Below are 24,128 nucleotides of genomic sequence, written 5' to 3' on the forward strand. Positions count from 1 at the left end.
GTGGAAAATCGGATGACGCTATGATGACACAGGTGAGTATATGTGTCCGTCGGTCAGAGAAATAGTTTACTTACCGTCGATGCCGATCATGCCGTCTCCGTCCTTGTCGGCTTCGTTTAAGAACGCTTTGGTTTCTTTGTCGGTCAGGTCCCTGCCGTCTGAGGCAAATCCCTTCAGTACGAACCTATGGACAACAGGAGGATGGCAGAGAGACTTGAATAGAGACAGTACAAAAACTAGGAATGCTCTGGTGCCTAAACAGTTAAACGTGAGTGTTTGTTTGTGGATATGGGATGTGGACGCATGTCCACGTGGTCACTGGATAGTCACCACGCACTGTATGTTATTTAATAAATGAAGGAGTGTGTAGTTAGTCAAAGTGTCGGTGTGTGTGTCTCTCTGTCTGTGTCTTTCTGGTTGTGTGTGTCTCTTACTTGAGCTCCTCCTCCTCTATGAATCCGCTGGCATCAGCGTCCAGCACCAGGAAGGCTTTCTTCACATCCTCAGCTGACTTGGCCTTCAGACCCACCATCTCAAAGAACTTCTTATGGTCAAACGAGTCAGCCGCTGCACGGCATAATACACACACAGTTTAGTGAACACACACACATGTGTGCGCACACACACACACATACACACAGAGTACAGACACAAATGGAGGCAGGCACACGCATACATATGCACACACGCGACAGGCACGCATCCACGCAGACAGACCGCATGGCAAGCGGTACCGGAGTGCCAAGTCTAAGACAAAAAGGCTTCTCAACAGTTTTTACCCCCAAGCCATAAGACTCCTTGAACAGGTAATCAAATGGCTACCCGGACTATTTGCATTGTGTGCCTCCCCAAACCCTCTTTTTACGCTGATGCTACTCTCTGTTTATCAGATATGCATAGTGACTTTAATTATACATTCATGTACATACTACCTCAATTGGGCCGACCAACCAGTGCTCCCGCACATTGGCTAACCGGGCTATCGCCATTGTGTCCCACCCACCACCCACCAAGCCCTCTTTTACGCTACTGCTACCCTCTGTCCATCATATATGCATAGTCACTTTAACCATATCTACATGTACATACTACCTCAATCAACCTGACTAACCGGTGTCTGTATGTAGCCTCGCTACTTTTATAGCCTCACTACTGTATATAGCCTGTCTTTTTACTGTTGTTTTATTTCTTTACATGCCTATTGTTCACCTAACACCTTTTTTGCACTATTGGTTAGAGCCAGTAAGTAAGCATTTCGATGTAAGGTCTACACCTGTTGTATTCGGCGCACGTGACAAATAAACTTTGATTTGATTTTAGACAGGCACGCACGCACGGATGCTTGCACACGCACACACTCACAAAAATACAAAAAACAGCATAGGTGGCTGCCTGGATACAACACTCCAGAGGCTAAACGTTAATGCTAAACAATCATTAAGAGATTACTGTTTTTACACTATGATACAGTGTTTGTCTGAGTGTATGTGCATGTGTGGATCCAGAGCATGTGTTGTGCCAGTGGTCATATCAATTCTATAGGTTAGAGGACTGTGCCACCAGGACTAGCTGGCATCCTCTGGCAGATGTGTTACACAATACCAGTTATTACACTATCATAATTATGTCAGATATGATGTGCTATTACATTATCATAATTATGTAAAAATGTGTTGATCCCAAATGGCACCCTACTTGCTATATAGGAGGGCACTATAGGGAATAAGGTGCCATTTGGGACCCATCCAATGTGTATGTTTGACCAAGGAGCTCCTCCTGTTAACACTTTAGTATCGAGAACACATATTAACCACTAACGTGCAATACAATAAATGAATGATACCTTTATTAAGTATTATTAGCCATTTATTTTGCCTCTATTCAGTATTTTCTTGTTTACACATTATGGGACGGTTTCCCATACACAGATTAAGCCTAGTCTTGGATTAACAACAGGAAAACTTTCAATGGAGAATGCTTCTTAGTCCTGGACTAGGTTTAATGTATGTCTGGGAAACTGTTCCTAAATGTGATGTAAGAAAATAAAATGGAGTAAAAGGTGTTTGGTCACCTGCGAATGCGTCTAGGGCTTTCTTGATATCGGCAGCGTTGAGAATGCTGTTCATCGCCATCTCTGCAGCTGGAACGTCGGGGGGGGGAGAAGGAAGGAGGAGAAGAAAAGGGGGGAACCAAGTTAAACACGAGGGTACATGAGAGCAAAGACATTCAGAGAGAGACATTCTCATATTACACTGCTGAGACTTGTGAACTGGAGCAAGGAAATCAGGGCGAGAGCGAGATATTGAGAGAACAAATTAGAAAGGAGGGAGGAGGAGAAACTAGAGGGGTGCTCAGTTCTCCATTTAGTGTGTGTGTGTGTTTTTTTGGGAGGGGGTTGAGGTTATTATGAGAGAAACATGGCTGGTCTCCAGGCGTCTACTCAGCAAGGTTAGTGCCATAGGATCTGTGCCTTGTGCTGTGTCGGACATACCATAGAACAAGAACGAGCTGTGGAGCTAGGAGGCCGTTGGACATACCGCAGAGTTGGAGCTGTGTAGAGCTATAGTGTGGGCCGGGGGCTCCTTCTGTCTCACACTTTGAAAGGTGAGCCGTGTGTCCAACTCTGTGTGCCATTGAAGTCAATTGCTTCGTACTTATAAACGTATCACCTTACCCTTCCTACCCCAGCTTCCATCTGTCTCCCAGAAGAGGAGAGGAGAGGCGAGGAGAGGAGAGGAGAGGAGAGGAGAGGAGAGGAGAGGAGAGGAGAGCTGGGGAGTGAGTGGTGTTGACTAAGGGGTTATTGAGGAATGGATTAGAGGGTTGAGGTATGGTTGCTGTGTGGTGGCCATGCTATGATATCGTGCGAGGGCAATTTATAAGTCTATTTTTGGATTAGTTTACGTCTGCAATGGCCCCCGAGGGGTGGCCCTGCTCCAGGACGTCAGGGCCAAGTAGGGTGCTCTAAGATATTTCCCTAAGACACCGCTGAAGCAAAGGCTCATGGGATAAGTGAGCAAAAAGGTCCAGCTAGACATATATAGTACAATAGAGCTCGCCAGCTTGTAGTCCTAAAAAACGCGTTGCCTCTGGTTCGTTCAGCCGTTCCTATGGGGGAAATGAATAGGGAAAGAATGGGGTTTTGGGATAAACGCGGAAAATAAGGTCTGAGGTTAACACAGGCTTAGCATATCTTATACGTTTTGTTCTATAAGATAATATCAGTTAGTTAAAATGACCTTTATGAATTATGAAGCCTTTCCCTTTCAGAAAAAAACACACCATTTCCCATGTGAAATCATGTGAAAACATGTTTTTGGAACACTTCACATTTTTTTATGTGATTTTCCACATGTGAAATCATGTGGTTTATCCGTAAGGGGGATGCCAGCAATCTGATTTTCCGACTTCACAACCAGGTATTAGGCAAGAATAAAAGGTCAAAGTTACACATAAGGTACCTTCAGAGATACACAGGAATTCACATGGTACTGGCAGGGCCGGCTTAATGCAGGGGCTTACCCCAAAAATACACAGTATATATTACATATATAATATTCTGCAACTGCCAACCACAGGGGGATTCAGGAGCCCACTCTCCTGGTGCCACTCTGCTAATCGTTAGATCAAGGGAGGAGATACATGTGACTGGTCAATTGTGTGAGTCAGGGGCAGGGGCCCAAGCCCATAAGGGACCCAGTTATTATATATATGTTTTTTTTCCAACAACAGGAGCCCATCCTCAAAATACACCAGAGAGCATAATTTAGCCACAGAGGAACAATAGTTTCAAAAAATATTACTGTGGATAAAATGTTATCACAAGCACATACAGGTAACTGCCAAAATAAAGGAAACACCAACATAGTGTCTATAAAGGGTTTGGCTACGAGCTGTCGGAATAGCTTCAATGCGCCTTGGCATAAAGACTACAAGTGGACCTAAAACAAACCATGCCAGTAAAATGCACACCAGACCATAACATATTATTTGAATCCCTCGTTTACTCAAGTGTTTCCTTTATTTTGGCAGCCAACCTTTTTGGCAAGCATGCACAACAAATATACAGCTTGTGGCACCAGGGCCAATGATTTCTTAATATGGCCCTGGGTACTGGTCAATATCTTGTGTGGATAATCTAGTATAATGGTAATTTTTTCTAGGTACAATCGCTACTGCACTCCAAAAAATGCTGGGTTAAAAGCAACCCATAGCTGGCTACATAGTGGACAGAACACGTGTTGGGATATTTTTGACTCAGCCAGTTGGGTCACTTAGTTGGGTTATTGAGCTATGATCCAGCATGTCAGATCAGAATACAGAATACTGGAGGCATAACTTTCAGTTGTTTTTGGCCACCTGTGAAAGTAAATGTTGTTCCGGTTAATCTGTTCTGTTGTATTGTCAACACATGTTAAAGTTGAGCACTGACACTTTTGTAGCTTAATGAAGCGTTTTCTACTTTTTATTTGTAACCAAGGGAACAACACTGTACACTAACCATACCCTTATTTTTTTGTATGTCCCACGTTCCAAGCAATAAGCATGAACCCGGTGGCACTGCAGAAACCTTGATGCACTCAACCAAACGGTTGAAAGTTTAAATCCCCCAAATACTTATGTACACTCTATGTCTAGCACTGCTAGTTTTAGGTTAATGCAACATTGGTGGTGATAATTGGGCAATTACTTACCTGATTCTGGGCAGCTTTTAGTAAAGTGCAGGAATGTATTATTGCCAATAAGTCTGTAGCCCTATGTCTTTTATGCTCACAGACCTGGTGGTGTAGCAGGACATTTCAGATGGCTACCAACAAAGAAGTTGTGAGTTAAAATCACAACTGAGGTTTAGTCCCAAGTAATCCAGGGATGACACAATGTTCTAAAAAGGTTGTTGGGGATGTCCTGGGAACTAGACTAAACTTGCAGGGGACCATGACTGTTTAAACTGAATGCATGTCAATTATGCCGTTTAAAGTCAAATATTCTCAATGACATTCGACACCTGTGTTTTCACGTGCTCAAATGTCACGTGTAGTTTCATGGTATCACATGTTGAAATATGCCATCCCCATGTTGTCACATTTATTTCACATGAGATCATAATTTCGCATGTGTTACCATGGTCACATGTTATCACATTAACTTCACATGTGATCACGTGAAATTCATGTGGTTTTTCTGTAAGGCTTATGTGGTTTATGTTTGTTTTGATTACATAAATGCTTCAACATTCACAAAAAGTGATATTAGCTGATGAAGATTATCTCATGGAACGAAACGTACAAAATCTCCTAAGCCTGTTTACCACAGACTTTATCCTAAACCCCTCCAAACACCCAATTCATTTCCCCATAGGCTTTGGCCAATTAGCCATGGTGGAGTTAGAGCCTACAAAAAGACGCCTACAGGATCTCTACAGGATCCTACAAGACCCTATTTAGTAGTTAGCCTCTTTCCACAGTTTGTTCTATGCGAATGCCTCAACAGTCAGCCTCATCTTAGTGAGATATAGCGCTTCCTTTCACCCATCCCCTTTCTAACACTCCTCCATTTGGCTAACCCTTTGGCTCCAATGAAAAGTAGAAATATGAAACCCTCCTTTTTTCCTGCGTGTGCCCTTCTTCTCACCCAGAGGTGAGGGAAACCCAACCGCGCCACAGCAGAACGGACCGACTCCTAGCCTTCAGTACAACAGCTGCATGGTCGGTGTGTGTGCGTGTGCGTTTGGAAGAGGGGTTCTGGGGATCAAGGGAGAATGCACTTGTGTCTCAAGAAACTCGAGCCCCTTAAGTTAAGCCCCCTCGATCTCAATTTACTATAACATGTGTACGTTTGAACGCGGTCGTTTTTAGTGTCAGTGTGTGAGTGAGAGTGTGGGTTTGTGTCTATGAATGCGTGTGCTAATATGTGTGTGAACTTAGATTTGATCTTAGTGCTTGGTATAGGTTAGGTGGGCACATGGGGGGGTTATGAGTTTGTGTGTGTGTGTGTGTGTGTGTGTGTGTGTGTGTGTGTGTGTGTGTGTGTGTGTGTGTGTGTGTGTGTGTGTGTGTGTGTGTGCATGCTCCCATGGGGTGGGGATGAGTTTGTGTGTGTGTTAATGTACATGCATATATGTACGTCTGTGTGCTGTTGGTGAGATAATATTTTGCGGCATTGTGTGTCTGGACTCATATACAGTTGAAGTCGGAAGTTTAAATACACCATAGCCAAACACATTTAAACTCAGTTTTTTAATCCTAGTAAAAATTCCCTGTCTTAGGTCAGTTAGGATCACCACTTTATTTTAAGAATGTGAAATGTCAAAATAATAGTAGAGAGAATTATTTATTTCCGCTTTTATTTATTTCATCACATTCCCAGTGGGTCAGAAGTTTACATACACTCAATTAGTATTTGGTAGCATTGCCTTTAAATTGTTTAACTTCGATCAAACGTTTCGGGTAGCCTTCCACAAGCTTCCCACAATAAGTTGGGTGAATTTTGTCCCATTCCTCCTGACAGAGCTGGTATAACTGACTCAGGTTTGTAGACCTCCTTGCTCGCACACGCGTTTTCAGTTATGCCCACAAATGTTCTATAGGCTTGAGGTCAGGGCTTTGTGATGGCCACTTCAGTACCTTGACTTTGTTGTCCTTAAGCCATTTTGCCAGAACTTTGGAAGTATGCTTGGGGTCATTGTCCATTTGGAAGACCCATTTGCGACCAAGTTTAAACTTCCTGACTGATGTCTTGAGATGTTGCTTCAATATATCCACATAATTTTCCTACCTCACGATGCACCTGCAGCAAAGCAAGCTTGCAAGCCTCCCCCTTTTTCCTCCTAACATAATGATGGTCGTTATGGCCAAACAGCTCTATTTTTGTTTCATCAGACCAGAGGACATTTCCCCAAAAGGTACGATCTTTGTCCCCATGTGCAGTTGCAAACCGTAGTCTGGCTTTTTTATGGCGGTTTTGAAGCAGAGGCTTCTTCCGTGCTGAGCGGCCTTTCAGGTTATGTCGATATAGGACTCGTTTTACTGTGGATATAGATACTTTTGTACCGGTTTCCTCCAGCATCTTCACAAGGTCCTTTGCTGTTGTTTTGGGATTGATTTTCACTTTTCGCACCAAAGTACGTTCATCTCTAGGAGACAGAACGTGTCTCCTTCCTGAGCTGTATGACGGCTGCATGGTCCCATGGTGTTTATACTTGCGTCCTATTGTTTGTACAGATGAATGTGGTACCTTCAGGCATTTGTAAATTGCTCCCAAGGATGAACCAAACTTGTGGAGGTCTACAATATGTTTTTCTGAGGTCTTGGCTGATTTCTTTTGATTTTCCCATGATGTAAAGCAAAGGCACTGAGTTTGAAGGTAGGCCTTGAAATACATTCACAGGTACACCTCCAATTGACTCAAATGATGTCAATTAGCCTATCAGAAGCTTCTAAAGCCATGACATATTTTTCTGGAATTTTCCAAACTGTTTAAAGGCACAGTCAACTTAGTGTATGTGAACAACTGACCCACTGGAATTGTGATATAGTGAATTATAAGTGAAATAATCTGTCTGTAAACAATTTTTGGAAAAAGTACTTGTGTCATGCACAAAGTAGATGTCCCACCCGACTTGCCAAAACTATAGTTTGTTAACAAGAAGTTTGTGGAGTGGTTGAAAAACGAGTTTTAATGACTCCAACCTAAGTGTATGTAAACTTCTGACTTCAACTGTACCTCGTAGAGCTCTTACTTACAGTTGATTTTACATTTAAATACTCACTATGCAAGTGAATCAGAATGATTTAAACACAACAAATTGGGGATTGTGCTTGTTTTTAGCATACTGTACAGCAGAAACATTTTATTGGAGGATTTTGATTCAGAATGATAGCCAACTTGTAAATGAATTGCTGAAAGTGTGTCGAGAACAGGTCAACTGGGTGGCTACAACACAATGCTGTAGCTCCAACGGTAATGATGTCTTTAGTTATGGCTAAGTGTATCCAATCTAATGTTTGCTATTCACTGTCCATCAGAACAAATGCTATTGATTCAACAAGTCATTGATTTCATTATAAAAAGTGGAGTCAGACTCTCGTCATTCTAACGATACCAAAACACAAAGAGCAGTGGTCCGAGTGGCACTTCCATAATAACAACGCCCAGATGGATTGTGGAGGATCATCTTTGGACATAACACCAAAGTCCACTATCTTATCTCACAGCATGGTGCTGAAAATAACTGCTGAGCTACCTTCCTGCTGTACCACCACAGTACAACTGAACAATCAGACCTGTGTTCAAATACTTTCAAAAAATGTTTCAAATACTTTACCTGTACTTGACTAAATTTGACTGTTGCAACGGAACCAATAGAGCGGTCCGAGTGCAAACCTTGCCCATCTGGTTGTCCAGGTAGGCTGATAGGCTGATAAAAATATTTCAAATAGTATCCGAACCCAGGTCTGGATACCAAAGTACCCACAATTCAATGACTGAGCAGCCACAACAATAGGCATTGTGTAGTAGTAGGGACTCTCCTGGCTGGCACACAAAGGAACCGCTATGATAATGTAATCTTGTCTAATCAACTAATCACATCGTCTCATAATTCCATTTGGGACAATGGGACAATCAATAATCTACATGCAAATTCCAAACATGTCAATAACGAAACCACGTCACGAGACATTTACATAAAACACAAACAGAATAATATTATATTATTAAATAAATAGAAATGTGTATGTCGCTTAAGCCAACTATTTGCATTTAAATCAACATCTGAAGTCTTTAAGTCGTATATATTTCATTATGACACACAAACAACACATTAAATATGTCCCTAATGGCACCCTATTCCCTATATAGCGCACTACTTTTGACCAGAGCCCCATTGGGTTGTTATTTGTCTCTGTTTAATTAACAGGGGCTATAGCCATTAAAACAGTTCACTGACTCCATGAATATGCATTAACATAGAGATATGAGCAGATGAGTATCATGCAAATGCACTAATCATACTCAACGACTCAACGTAATCACATACAGAATGATAATGAGGGAAGGTTATGGTCCCGATAGGCGACTGAGTTAAAAAATGTAATTAATAAATACAATTTCCCAGTGTCAGCATTTTACACCATACTTAGTTAATGTCCTCTTCATCATTATTGAAAGGTTTGGTCGTTTGGTTCATATTCTTTATACAGTACCCATTCCCATTATACAACTAACACCACAAATTGCACCTGCTCATGCTATTTTCCAACACGTAACTACCTACATACTTAAACAAGAGCTTACCCTCACAACTTTGCGTAGAACTTTTGTCATTTTTTTCCCAAAGTAGTTGTTAGTAAGTGTACTGCAAAACTGCCTAAAATTGAATTAGAGATATTCTCTATTGTGGTGACCAATTGATGAAACCTCTTCCATGCTATTACTAGGGTTGGGGTCAATTCCATTTCAAATCAGTCAATACAGGAAGTAAACTGACATCCCAATGTTTACTTCCTGATTTGGCTGAATTAAAATGGAATTGACCCCAATCCTGGTTGTTGACCAAAGCACGCAGCCTTACCTGAGTTAAGGTGAGGAGTAGTATGAAGGAGATGGAGAAATGGGCCAGAGAGGTAGGGTGGAGGTCTGATAAAGAGACGAGGGTCCACTCCTTTCTTTTTTATACCCCTCCCCTCCGCCTATTTTAGGAGGGAAAGATGGAAACCCTATCGCTTCCTTTAACCACACTTAACTAATCAAACCCCTGCTATTAATAATCACCTGCTCAGTCTCCAGCACCCATTCCACCTGACACCTTTTTCTTTGCCCTCGCTCTTTCTTGCCTTCCCTCCACCCATCTGATTTTCTTACCTAATTTTCTCCCGCTCAAGGGGCTCTGTCCTTAAATCCTCCTTTGATGTCACTCTTTCTCACAAACTCTCTCTTTCTGTGTTATATCGCTCTCTCTTTCCTCCTCTCTCTCTGTCACTCTCTTCATCTCCTAAGTCCTGCATCTTCCAACTTCCCCTGTCTCTCACACTTAACCATTCTCAAAGCAGAGATAGGTAGTAGTTCTGTTACATGTATTTGAAATACGTATTTAAACTACTTCTGAGTATTTTGTACGTTGTATTCCACTGGGCTGAAATACAGTCCAATGTAGTTTGTAACAATATATTTTCGAAAGCCGTAATTTTCAAATGACAAAATACTTTTCTATACCATTTCTTTATAGAAGTTAAACATTTTGTGGCCCTCTTTCACCCTACACTGTTATCAAAAGTCTGACGGCACTATGGAGTGATAAGACTATCTGCTAAATTAACTTGATGTAAATGTACAGTATATGTAAAAATGAACAATTGCAAGGCATGCAGAGTATTATTCTAATGAGCACCACCCCGAAACAAGGCCAATTACAATACCCAGTGTACTTTGCAGTTGTTAATTTTCATATATACATTTTGGTAATTTAGCAGACACTCTTATCCAGAGTGACAGTGCATTCAAGTAAGGTAGGAAGAAAGACGTTTCTGTAACCGTTACTGAGAATGTTGTTTCTGTTTGGCTGGTTACTTGCAAATGTATTTTTGTATTTTATAATACAAAAGACATGTATTTAAATTAAATACAATACTTTGCAAAAGTATCTAATATTTTATTTTGATACATTGGTCTTTAGGGTATTTTTTAGTTGCATTTTCTAATTTTAATTTCTAATTTATGCCCATCCCTATCTCAAAGTCTCTCTCATCTACCATTCTTTCTCATGGGGGATTAAAACCATCAACCAACTTCCTTAATCCATCCCTTTATATCCACCTTCATTATCCTATTCCTTTCTTTGTCTGTCCCTAATGAATCTATATTTAGCAGACACAAGGCAAAGCCAAACTGAAGGTATATCCTGAACAATCATTACTTATTTTTACATCCATGATCATAACTGTAACTGAAATCTGATACCTGTGGGCCACCTTATGCTCTATGCTCGTATGAGTTTGTCCAAAAATGGCACCCTATTTCCTGTATACAGATGTAGCATCTTAATTTGACCAGTATTGTCGCAGCAAAATAATTCTGCAGCAACAGGACTTGAACGTTGCTTGATCCGTGGTTAGGCTATCAGCTGGTAAAAATTAGACTACATGAAAAGTGCAATACTGTTGACATAGCGTGTTTAAATGTGAATTCTCAGCAACAAAAGAGTGATCAAATTAAGATCGTATATATTGTACAGTGTAAGTGTGGTCAAAAGTAGTGCACTATATAGGGAACAGAGTGTCATTTGGGACACAGGCTATATTAATTTGTGGGGAGAAAATCCAAACAGGGTCTCGGCATCAATTAACCATAAAACACAGAGGCTTGGGTCACTCTGGCGCAAGCAGCACCCCGTCAGGAATCTCCAAACGCCTGTCATATATAGATATGTATTACTGATTATGGCTGTACCAGTGGACTGCACACATCAGCTGTTTCCATGTCTGAGATATTATTGAAGAGTGTGTGTGTGTGGGGGGGGGGGGGGGGTTGTGTGTGTGTGTGTGTACAGTGTGTGTGGGTGCGCAAGCATGCGTGTGTGTGTAGTCGTTGACCTTTGGAAAGGTGGGTTTTGAAGGCTAGAGATAGGGACTGCGATGTGGGCTGCGGTGCTACTGTATTGTACATAAAGAGAGCAATAAATAGGTTTACTATTGGAGAGGATGGGGGAGGTAATGGTGGTGGTTGTGGTGGTGGTGTGGGTCACTGAGCTCCCATGTATAAATGTACTTGGACATGGTGTGATGAGGAGGGATTTGCTGCTCTGTAGGGGACCTCAGTGACTGTTGCTATTAAACCTTCTTACCTTACCTCATTGGGACCATTTGGGGAGCAGATGCTGTACTTTAAAAAAAACGGATAAAGTTTTGTTTCTGGAATGACATGCATTTCTCAAACGAGGTTAATCACGCCGTTTGATTAGACGTTGAGTCATCGTGTCATATTTCCAATCACTTTGATATGGAACACCTCCCCATCTGTACTTCTTTGCAATTTACCACTATAATTTACCACTCTATAATTTATCCCTCTGTTTCTCCTGTCCCTTATTCCCTCTGGTACCACTCATGGGAATGTTATTCCCCCGTCCAATTCTAATGCGCTCAAGCACTTTAATCTTTTTAACTCTTTCTCTCCTCTCTTTCCCTTCAATGTAGCATTCCTTCCGCCTTCCGTTCACTGCATGAAGAGGTATATACAGTACCCTCCTTTTAAGGAGCCCCTTTCTTCATTTCTTCCGCTAAACTTGTGTGCTCTCCAAACTTCCTTAGACTAAATGTATCATCCTCCTCTCTCTGCCTTTCAGGGCCATGCAGCCAAGAGCCACCAAGAGGCTTGACTTAACCCCACAGCGTGCTTGTTTGTTGTCTGGGTCTCTCTCAGGGAGGGATGACAGTGGTGCTCAGTGGTGGAGCCAGGGTGGTGGCAGAAACGGACGGGCCATAGGGCAGCTCGGGAAAATAACAGATAGGCTGGTCCATCTTTAGCTCAGTGGGTCGGTGATACATTTTTTGGGGGCTAATATTGAAGGGTTTGCAAAGAAAAAATGGGTTGGTGTGGGGACCTCAAGGAAATGCCCGGCCGGTTTCTGGTCACTGACTTTACCTGGGTGGAGGGGTGATGCAAGAGGGAAGCGGGAAGCAGAAAGGCGGGCCGAAGGGTGGTGAGATACATAAACAGGTTGTATGGAAATCAGTGTTGACCTGGGATTTTTCACCCTAAGGTGTCAGGGCCTGAAGGGTGGAGGGTGAAATGACATCTGTTCTCTTCCAAATCTCAACCTCTACCCCAATGCCCTAGCTGTCATTAGCAGGCATGGCACCTGACACCATCAAAAACCTTTTGAGCAAAACAATATAAAAAATGTGATACATGTCCTGGTTTTGTAAGGGAATTGATGGAAGGTGATGGAATTATCTGCTTCTTTGATTAAAAAAGACTTTTTATTTACATTTCTGTTAATTTGAAAGGTTTTTGTTGAGGTTGATTTGAAAATAGATGCATCAATAAAATGTGTTCTGACTAGCATGTTAATAGGGAAATCAAAAGTTCCTTGTCGGTTTGTTTAAAGGGTGCGTGTTTTTGTTGTCTATCCCCAACAAAGCACACAATGCACATCGACGGGCTGTTGTGGGACAGGTCAAGAGCTGGTATTTCAGTTTTTTATGTTTCATAAATGTGCACACATTTCAAAAAAACTGTTTTTAGCTTTTTCATTATGGGTGTAGATTGTGTAGATTGATGAGGGAAAAATATGATTTAATACATTTTGGAATATGGCTTGTGTTATTATTTTATATTTTTCTCTACTATTTCTCTTTTTTTCCCTCTGTATTGTTGGGAAGGGCCCGTAAGTAAGCGTTTCACTGTTAGTCTACACCCGTTGTTTACGAAGCATGTGACAAATAACATTTGATTTGATTTCAAACTGTAATGAGTTCAGTTGTACGTCATTTCCAGTAAAGGTCTTTGAGTGTTTCATTTCAGTTTGTCTTGTTATAATATGAAACAAAATGTCAAATTTGGTTATAAAACTTTTTCCAAACCACATATTTCGTTTTTACATTTCTGGTGGCCGTCTGTCGTTCCAAGACCTTCTCTTTATAACACACTTCCTAGCGAGAGCCACTTCCTGTGGCTGAAGAAAGCACAAATATGTTTACATATTTCCCTGTTTCCCTGCCTGGAATAACAAAGACAGAGTTATTCTGAGGAAGACAAAGGGAGAGGATAAAACTGAATACGTTTTAGAGGAAGCCGAATTCCAGGGAGAAAAAGAGAGGGGATGGGGATGGGGGACGGAGGGAAGCTTTGAAAAAGTCCTAAAAAAGCTCAGCTAAAACAGACAAAATCTCATTCCCTTTGAAACTGACAGCTTTTGAAGAAGCAGAAGTCAGGGCTGTGTGGCTGGTCCAGGGTGAGATGAGAGGTAGTGGGATCTCCAAATGTCATCTTTGCAGAACAGTGTGGGTCTGGATGAAATGTTGGACGATATGAAGGCTTGAAACAACCACAGTTTATATAAATGCGTTAGCATTTTTTTCTTTTTCTTTTATGTACATTTTGGAGTGCTAGCCTTTTCTTGTCACCTGGTTTATTTACTGTATCATCAGTATCCAGTGAAATACTGGTGAAGTCTGTTTCAGCAAACCACTGAAAGCAATGCATTGTTCACTTGTTTAGCTGTGCTGTGCTGAGCCTTGCCACCTGGCAGTAGGTGTGGGTATGTAGGGGCATTACTGTTACCGGCTGTTTGGCCTGCTGTGGGACATCACATGACAGACCTATTACAGAGAATCTGTTTCAGAATTTTCTCCAAGGGAGACGCAGAGCGAAAAATGACACTGACAGGGATGAAGGGAACAAGGGAACAATGGATGAAGGGAACATGAAAGGCATAAAGAGCAAGAGAAAGACCAAGGGTAGGAAATGGAATCAGATACTGTCTGAGGGAGGGAGGGATGGAGGGAGGGAGGGAGGGAGGGGAGGGGGGAGGAGGGAGAGAGAGAGAGAGAGAGAGAGAGAGAGAGAGAGAGAATGGACAAGGACATCCATGGGTCCTGACAGAGGGAATGAGAGGAGAATGAGAGCTGGACGCCCATGGGACAGAAATTAATGAGTTATTTAATAAAGGAGCTACTGGGTCGTCCATCTGCAGGGATCCTCCCTTAGCCTTAACAAATGGGAGTCTGCATTTGAAACATTAAGACGGATGGGCTTCTTCTCTCACTCCGCATGATCAGCCGTTCCGTTGCAATGATGTAACGCTATTTAGCGCCGCGAGCATCTTCTGATGCAAGAAAAGACAGAATGCTGCAGGGCTGAGGAATACCAAGAGACACACAGAGACAGTAAGAATGATGGGCCAGTCAGGAGGCTAGAAGAGAAATAGTGTGCAGAAGATACAGAGGAAAGAGAGTGTCAGAATGATGGGCCAGTCATGAGGCTAGGAGAGAAGTAGTGTGCAGAAGATACAGAGGAAAGAGACAGTAAGAATGATGGGCCAGTCAGGAGGCTAGAAGAGAAATAGTGTGCAGAAGATACAGAGGAAAGAGAGTATAGAGAATGATGGGCCAGTCAGGAGGCTAGGAGAGAAGAAGTGTGCAGAAGTTACAGAGGAAAGAGACAGGAAGAAAGAGAAAGGAGAGGCAGGCAGTGAAAGAGGTCAAGTAGAGTTTTGGTCGGATGTGATGAAGGAAGGTTGCTCAATCTATAAGGAAAAAAATCGGATGGACGCCAGTGTCTTGTCGTCAACCTCAATCAATCATCAACGATGGACAGTGTAATGGAGGTGATTCTGTGAACTGCGCTCGCATGATTAGTAGCCTAACCTTTTCTTAGACCTGAAGACTTGTGTTAGCTCCTCAAGTTAATGCCTAGGCTTTAGCTTAGCAGGCTAACAGACCCCGTTGGTCACACCAGTATGGAAAACCGATGTGAATCGCGCCAACAAATCTGAACTAAATCATTTCAATAAGTCTTGAAAGCCCCTTGAGATGACGGTGGCCGCAATAGAAAAGCTGAACCTCAACAGAGACGATGGGGTGGGTTATTCACACGGAGTATACATCCCAAATGGTACCCTAGTCCTATATGCAATGTAATCCTTTTGACCAGGGTCCTAAGGGCTCTGGTCAAAAGTAGTGCACTACATAGGTAATAAGGTGCCATTTGGGACGCAGAGAGTATCAGAGCTGGTCTGTACTGGACTTGGCACAGGGAGGTGTGTAATCCATTCAGCAGGTGCCTTGGGACCAGAGAGACAGGCTTTGGGAGAATATGAGGTTGTGAAGGGGAGATATGAGGAAAGAGGGAGAACACGGGGAAAGCGATATGAGGGAAGAGAGGGAGAGTAGAAGGGTGTGGGGAATTGAAGAGGTAGGTATAAGCGAAAGGAAGGTGAGGAAATATGAGTTTGAGGAGGGAGAGCGAGCGAGCGAGAGGGAGGTGGGGGAGATGGAGTAGAGGGGTGAGGAGATTCCTCAGGAGCATCTGTCAACTTACAACTCAAGAGATAGGTGTTGAGTTGCACCCGGCGATGCTACAAATGTTTTATGGGAGACAGACACTGTATCCCTGGCGATGTCGTCATAACTAATGTTGGATGCTGGCCAGTTTGCATTTTTGTCATACATTTTCTAGCTCTCTTTGGGTTCTAATATCAGTGTGTTCCTGTTTGTTTTAGGAAGGATGTCAGCGAGTCAGTGATACCTTCTCTTCCTCTGTAGGCAACTGACAACATGACATTTATAACCGTGTCACTTGAGAATCACACCACCAAGCAAGCACAAAAATGCAAGCATGCATGTTGATACACACGCTCGCTCGCACGCACACACACACACACACACGCACACACACACACACACACACACGCACACCAAGATCGGTTTGACCTTGAAGTCCTAGGCTACATGTGTCAGATGTGTGGATGCAGTATGTAGTGTGAATGAACTGTGATAAGACTGTAAATAGTAGCTCTAATATATACAGAGAGCACAACACCAGCTCAAGGGCTGAGGCAGCGAGAGCACTAAAGTTCATTTGACAGAAGATGCAGTCAGGCTTAAACTGCAGCCCCAAATGGCCACATCACAGCATTATAATAACTACTACAATGATCGTTATTCCCCTAAATGTATACTGAACAAAATTTGTAATGCAACATGCAACAATTTAAACAAATTTACTGTTACTGTTCATATAAGGAAATCAGTTCAATAGGTCCTAATCTATGGATTTCACTTGACTGGGCAGGTTTGCAGCTATGGGTGGGCATGGGAGGGCATAGGCCGACGCACTTGTGAGCCAGACCCACCCACTGGGGAGCCAGGACTTTCAATCAGAATGAGTTTTTCCCCACAAAAGGGCTTTATTACAGACAGAAATACTCAGTTTCATCAGCTGTCCAGGTGGCTGATCTCAGATGATCCCGCAGGTGAAGAAGCTAGATGTGGAGATCTGGCGTGGTAGTCTGCGATTATGGGGCCTGTTGGATGTACTGACAAATTCTCTAAAACGACATTGGCTTATGGTAGAGAAATTAACGTTCAATTATCTGGCAAATGGATCATGGATCCCTCCGGAACTTTCATCACGCACACCTGTCCCCTATTCCCACTGATTAGTATTTGTATATATGTGCCCTTTTGTTTCCATGGTTTTGACGATTATTGTTACAATGTCCGTTGGTGCGTGTGAGTACCTGTGCTGTGTGTTTTGGGCTTTCGTGTCCTTGTGGATTGCGCAGATGATTACAGGTCTCGTCCCGTGCCTGTGTGCGTGTGTATTTATTCGAGGTACTCCTCGCTCTTTTGTTTGGGTTTCAACCCTGTGTTTTTGTTACGTGTTTGTTTGGTCTTTGTCCCTGTGCCTTTACACGGCACGCTGTAATTTGGCCTTAATAAAAAAAACTATTACGCATTCCTGCGTCTGTCTCCCGATCCTTCATGCCAACGTGACCCTGGTAGACATTCCTGCAGTCAGCATGCCAATTCCACATCTGTGGCATTGTGTTGTGTGACATAACTGCACATTTTAGAGTGGCCTTGTATTGTCCCCAGCACAAGGTACACCTGTGTAATGATCATGCTGTTTAATCAGCTTCTTGATATGCCACACCTGTTAGGTGGATGGATTATATTGGCAAAGGAGAAATGATCACTAACAGGGATGTAAACAAATTTGTGCACAACATTTGACAGAAATAAGCCTTTTGTGTGTACGGGAAATGTCTTTACATGTTGCGTTTATATTTTTGTTCAGTAATAGTTGTTGTTGAACAGATTTGAAAGGCTGGCGCTGGTTCTGACTCGTGTCCATTTAGGGGGATATGCTATCTCTGTCTGTGTTTCCAAATGTACTACATTATAAAAACATTAAAGAGACGGCAGCACTCACAAAGACAGAACACACACCGCTGAAATTGAAACATCAACACCGACCGACTGGCCCGCACATCCATTCAGTCAGGGGTGCGTTCATTTAGGACGCAGACAAGATGTTGGAGTGGAGTGTATTCACATATGATCAAATACAGTAGGCTTCTTGAAGGGCCCTTTAACAAACCACTGCCGTTAACTCTACGCTCCCTGTTCTGCCCCGGGACCCAGCCGCATTGCAGTTAAAATCGAAGTCTGTTCGCAGGTGAAGGATGCCTTGAGTCGCTTGGTTGAGAAGGTCTGTATTATTACTTCACACAATCAATTAGCTGTTACATGGGCTATGAGGGTGGTGCGTGTGTCTCTGTGTGTGTGCGTCTCTCTCTCTCTCTCTCTCTCTGTGTGTGTGTGTGTGTGTGTGTATATGTATGGGCAGTGTGTGTGTACGTATGTGTGTGTGTGTATGTGTGTGGGCAGCGTATGGGAGCCAGGGAGTGGCCACCATAGAGCAATTAAGCCAAGTTAATGCACCACCCCCTGTGCACATCGATCCACTATACTCTAATATCCATCAGCAGTGCCAGTCATTAGACTGTGTCCAAAATGGCACTATATCGGGAATTGGGTGCCATTTGGGATGCACTCATTATATTTATCATGGTCGATGCAATAGCCAACCGCACCATAGTGTAATTACCTAAAGAAGCATTAACCGTTTCGGGCTATTTATTTAGTAACATATACTGTATGTAAAGTATAGGTGGTGTTAGGTTTGAAAGTGTGTGGCAGATTTTGAAGTGGGGGGGATCATGAGTGGTTTTTCAGATATGCTCAATATAGGGAATGAGCTTTACCCCAGTAACTGTTGTTATCTCCCTCAGAAGAAAGTACATTCACAAAATATCACATTTCAGTTTAGGAGAAACTAACCAAAATGTTGGTTCATTTTTATTCACACTTATTTGGGGAATTCCAGTCGACACAATCCCAATTTAATGGGCGAGACACACACACATGTACACATACACACACACGCGCGCGCACACACGCATGCACGCACACACACCGCACGCACGCATGCACACTCAAGCCATTGTCTTCTAATTGGGGTATCGGGTGATATTTCTCAGAGTCTTTGAACAACTCTCTATCTGAATCATTCATGATTTGTATGAACAAACGGAAACAATGAATCTTTTACCAAAAATATAGAATAACCGAGCCCTGCTGTTACATCTGAGGAAAGTCATAGAGGGATCGCTGATTAAAAAAAAGATAAAAGAAGAGCTTTGAAACAGAATAAAAGTAAATATTCCCAGCTTCAGTTTAATCTTTTAAGATAGAATAGTAGCTGACAGCACACCAGGGACCTCATTTCTCAGTCATGCATAGGCCCAAATCTGTGCGTAAACCATGCGTGAGATCATTGTCACTCAAAGTGTGAGATTTATCAATATAAATGTTTGCTTGAGAAGGTGTGTACATTTACACACAGCCATGACCATGTGTACACAGAGAGCTTGTTTTTAGAGAAAGGTGAGACTTTTTTTTGCAGAAAGTACAGATTAAGCCATCAGATGTTGTATCCCAAAACCAATCTTGTAGGATTTTAGCAAGGATTTAGACCAACTTTAAAAAGGCGAACACATGCCATTCCGGTGCACATCCAAGTGCTATCCAGCGGCGGATTTTGGCAATGGGCACTTTTCAGCTGGAGTTTGCTGATCGGCATGTCACAGACCTCGATGAGCCAATGTTTTGGATGCATAATCAGCAAAACAAACAGTTATGTACACTTTCCATACACCATCGCACAACAGGTTGATGTAAGAGGGGTTTCTTTGCCGTCAATGGGATCCCAAATACGAAAGGAGCAATAGATGTCACCCACATTGCCATTAAAACACTATCCCAAAACGAGTTCAACTATGGTTAATGTGATGTGATGCGCAAAAAACGCAGCTGAACGTGGTGGAAAGGTGACCAGGTGGAGCGCACGACTCGTTCATTCTGCAGAACAGAAATGTTGTCCTACACGCCTAAAGGAGGGAGCTGTTGAGGATGGATGGCCTATTGGTGAGTGTTGCCTACTCATTTGAAGTATATTTGCCATAGCTAAAGCAACTTGAATAGTCTTAATGGTCCCCTCGTAGTACTTTTATTTTTTACTGGTCAGGACACAACTGAGCGAACCAAATAAAACCTTTTGGTTGTACCTAACCTCTGACACTAGCACATCTATTTCAGTTTGTTTTTCATAGCTTTTTTTGGTTGTGCCATTGTATTTCATGGTACGACATTGTATATTCCCTGCACGCTTTAGTGGGGTGATTTTGACCATATACAGTGCATTCTGAAAGTATTCTGACTCTTTGACTTTTTCTATACTTTGTTACATTACATCCTTATTCTAAAATTGATTAAATTGTTGTTGTTTTTCTCATCAATCTACACACAATACCACATAATCGACAAAGAAAAAACAGTTTTTATTATTATTTATATAAAAAAAATGAAATATCACATTTACATACAGTGGCTTGCGAAAGTATTCACCCCCTTGGCATTTTTCATATTTTGTTGCATTACAACCTGGAATTAAACAAGAAATAAGACAAAAAAACTGAAAACTTGAGTGTGCATAACTATTCACCCCCCCAAAGTCAATACTTTGTAGAGCCTCCTTTTGCAGCAATTACAGCTGCAATTCTCTTGGGGTATGTCTCTATAAACTTGGCAAATCTAGCCACTGGGATTTTTGCACATTCTTCAAGGCAAAACTGCTCCAACTCTTTCAAGTTGGATGGGTCCCGCTGGTGTACAGCAATCTTTAAGTCATACCACAGATTCTCAATTGGATTGAGGTCTGGGCTTTGACTAGGCTATTTCAAGACATTTAAATGTTTTCCCTTAAACCACTCAAGTGTTGCTTTAGCAGTATGCTTAGGGTCATTGTCCTGCTGGAAGGTGAACCTCCGTCCCAGTCTCAAACCTCTGGAAGACTGAAACAGGTTTCCCTCAAGATTTTCCCTGTATTTAGCGCCATCCATCATTCCTTCAATTCTGACCAGTTTCCCAGTCCCTGCCAATGAAAAACATCCCAACAGCATGATGCTGCCACCACCATGCTTCACTGGGGATGTTGTTCTCGGGGTGATGAGAGGTGTTGGGTTTGCGCCAGACACAGTGTTTTCCTTGATGTCCAAAAAGCACCATTTTAATCTCATCTGACCAGAGTATCTTCTTCCATATGTTTGGGGAGTCTCCCACATGCCTTTTGGTGAACACCAAACGTGTTTGCTTATTTTTTTCTTTAAGCAATGGCTTTTTTCTGGCAACTCTTTCCTAAAGCCCACCTCTGTGGAGTGTACGGCTTAAAGTGGTCCTATGGACAGATACTCCAATCTCCGCTGTGGCGCTTTGCAGCTCCTTCAGGGTTATCTTTGGTCTCTTTGTTGCCTCTCTGACTAATGCCCTCCTTGCCTGGTCCGTGAGTTTTGGTGGGCGGCCCTCTCTTGGCAGGTTTGTCGAGGTGCCATATTCTTTCCATGTTTTAATAACGGATTGAATGGCGCTCCGTGGGATGTTCAAAGTTTCTGATATTTTTTTATAACCCATCCCTGATCTGTACTTCTCCACAACTTTGTCCCTGACCTGTTTGGAGAGCTCCTTGGACTTCATGGTGCCGCTTTCTTGGTGGTGCCCCTTGCTTAGTGGTGTTGCAGACTCTGGGGCCTTTCAAAGATCTGAGATCATGTGACAGATCATGTGACACTTAGATTGCACACAGGTGTACTTTATTTAATAATTATGTGACTTCTGAAGGTAATTGGTTGCACCAGATCTTATTTAGGGGCTTCATAGCAAAGCGGATGAATACATATGCATGCACCACTTTTCCGTTTTCATTTTTTTGAATTTTATGAAACAAGTAATTTTTCATTTCACTTCACCAATTTTGACTATTTTGTGTATGTCCATTACATGAAATCCAAATAAAAATCAATTTAAATTACAGGTTGTAATGCAACAAAATAGTAAAAATGCCAAGGGGGATGAATACTTTTGCAAGGCACTGTACTGTAAGTATTCAGACCCTTTACACAGTACTTTGTTGAAGCACCTTTGGCAGCGATTACATTCTCAAGTCTTCTTGAATATGGCGCTACAAGCTTGGCACACCTCTATTTGGGGAATTTCTCCAGTTATTCTCTGCAGATCCTTTTAAGCTCTGTTAGGTTGGATGGGGTGCATTGCTGCACAGCTATTTTCAGGTCTCTCCAGAAATGTTAGATCAGGTTCAAGTCTGGGCTCTTAGCTGGGCCACTCAAGGACATTCAGAGACTTGTCCCGAAGCAACTCCTGGGTTGTCTTGGCTGTGTGCTTAGGGTCATTGTCCTGTTGGAAGGTGAACCTTCGCCCCAGTCTGAGGTCCTAAGTGCTCTGGAGCAGGTTTTCATCAAGGATCTCCCTGTACTTTGCTCTGCCACCACTATGCTTTACTGTAGGGATGGTGCCAGGTTTCCTCCAGACGTGACACTTGGCATTCAGGCCAAAGAGTTCAATCTTGGTTTCATCAGACCAGAGAATCTTGTTTTTTTGGTACCCTTCCCCAGATCTGTGCCTCGACACAATCCTGTCTCGGAGCTCTACGGACAATTCCTTCGACCTCATGGCTTGGTTTTTGCTCTGACATGCACTGTCAACTGTGGTACCTTATATACTCAGGTGTTTGCCTTTGCAAATCATGTCCAATCAATTGAATTTACCACAGGTGGACTCCAATCAAGTTGTAAAAACATCTCAAGGATGATCAATGGAAACAGGTCAATCCTGAGCTCAATTTTGAGTCTCAGAGTAAAGGGCCTGAATACTTATGTAAATAAGTTAACTTTGTCATTTAGGGGTATTGTGTGTAGATTGATGAGGACATTATTTTATTGAATCAATTTTAGAATAAGCCAGTAATTTAAAAAAAAAAATTGAAAAAGTCAAGGGGTCTGAATACTATCCGAATGCACTATATATGGTTAAAATATTTGGTTTCTCTTCAACTCTCTTTCTCTCTCACACATTCTCCCTTTCTATTGCCATCTCTCTCTTTTTCTTTCTCTCTGCCATCTTCTTATGTCCTTTTACTATGCATTCTATTACTCTTTCTTTGTTCTCGGAGATGACAGAGAGCACTATTAAACATGCACAGCACACATGCACGTGCGCATGCACACTCTTTTTGGAAGTCAAGAACATTGACATTCGCCTGACTTGCGCAACTTTTTGATTCTGGCCATTGAATAAATGAAGGAACTCAGAGTCCCAGGAGAGTAACAGATACTATTCAGCCATATCGGCCCAAAGGTCGAGCTATTGATCAAGCTTTAAACCCGCTCACACCCTCTCATGCTTCACAGAGCCTGACGGTCAGATGAAGGACTAGGGTTTGATATTACGCCCATACTGTCAGCAGCTAGCGAGCAAGGACCCGATAGTGCTCACTCTTAGATTATCGCGCCACTGTAGGCTATTTTTTATGCCTGCCGTGTATATCTCTCTCCCTGCCAGTACATTGTGTTTTCTTCTGCCTACACAGAGAGGTGGAGTCATAGAGAAGACACATTTCGGCTCACATTATAGGCCTGCCTATATGATGAGGATGGTTCATGACCCTGTTGGTTCCCCTCGGGTCAGTGTGTAGGATGAGGATCACTGTCGTGTTAACATGTAGGATGGGTCCACGTCGCCTAGGGATGAGAGGAGAGGAGAGGAGAGGAGAGGAGAGGAGAGGAGAGGAGAGGAGAAGAGAAGAGAAGAGAAGAGAAGAGAAGAGAAGAGAAGAGAAGAGAGGAGAGGAGAGGAGAGGAGAGGAGAGGAGAGGAGAGGAGAGGAGAGGAGAGGAGAGGAGAGGAGAGGAGAGGAGAGGAGAGGAGAGACAACTGGTGTGTAGGGTCGGAGGGTTAATTCCAGGGTTGGGGTCAATTCATTCAATTCCAGTCAATTCTAAAAAGTGAACCAAACTCCAATTCAAGTTCAAATGTTCCCTAATTGAAAAGCATTGAAGTTAATTGGAATTTTATTGTACTTCTTGAATTGACTGGAAATTAAATGGAATTAACCCCAACCCTGGTTAATAGAGACGCATAATAACTAATTGAGTCGTAAACTATATTGTGACTCTTTCCACACAATTACAGGTTGGTGAAAGGATATGAGTTA

At 42.5% G+C, this 24,128-nt stretch overlaps 1 protein-coding gene across 2 annotated transcripts in view; it reads right to left on the minus strand.

The window, feature by feature from the left end:
• prva (Parvalbumin alpha) overlaps positions 1–24,128 on the minus strand; it is a 42,428-nt gene that overhangs the window by 2,021 nt on the left and 16,279 nt on the right. The window contains exons 1-4 of one of the 2 annotated variants that reach the window (XM_014192424.3): positions 9,572–9,674; positions 2,072–2,140; positions 435–567; positions 75–184 (exon numbers count right to left, since the gene is read on the minus strand). In XM_014192424.3, coding sequence (XP_014047899.1) covers positions 75–184; positions 435–567; positions 2,072–2,132 — 304 coding nt within the window. In that variant the 5' untranslated portion in view covers positions 2,133–2,140; positions 9,572–9,674. 2 annotated transcript variants of the gene reach the window in all.

The sequence above is a fragment of the Salmo salar genome, chromosome 03, assembly GCF_965601325.2.
Source record: "Salmo salar chromosome 03, fSalSal1, whole genome shotgun sequence".
NCBI lineage: Eukaryota > Metazoa > Chordata > Actinopteri > Salmoniformes > Salmonidae > Salmo > Salmo salar.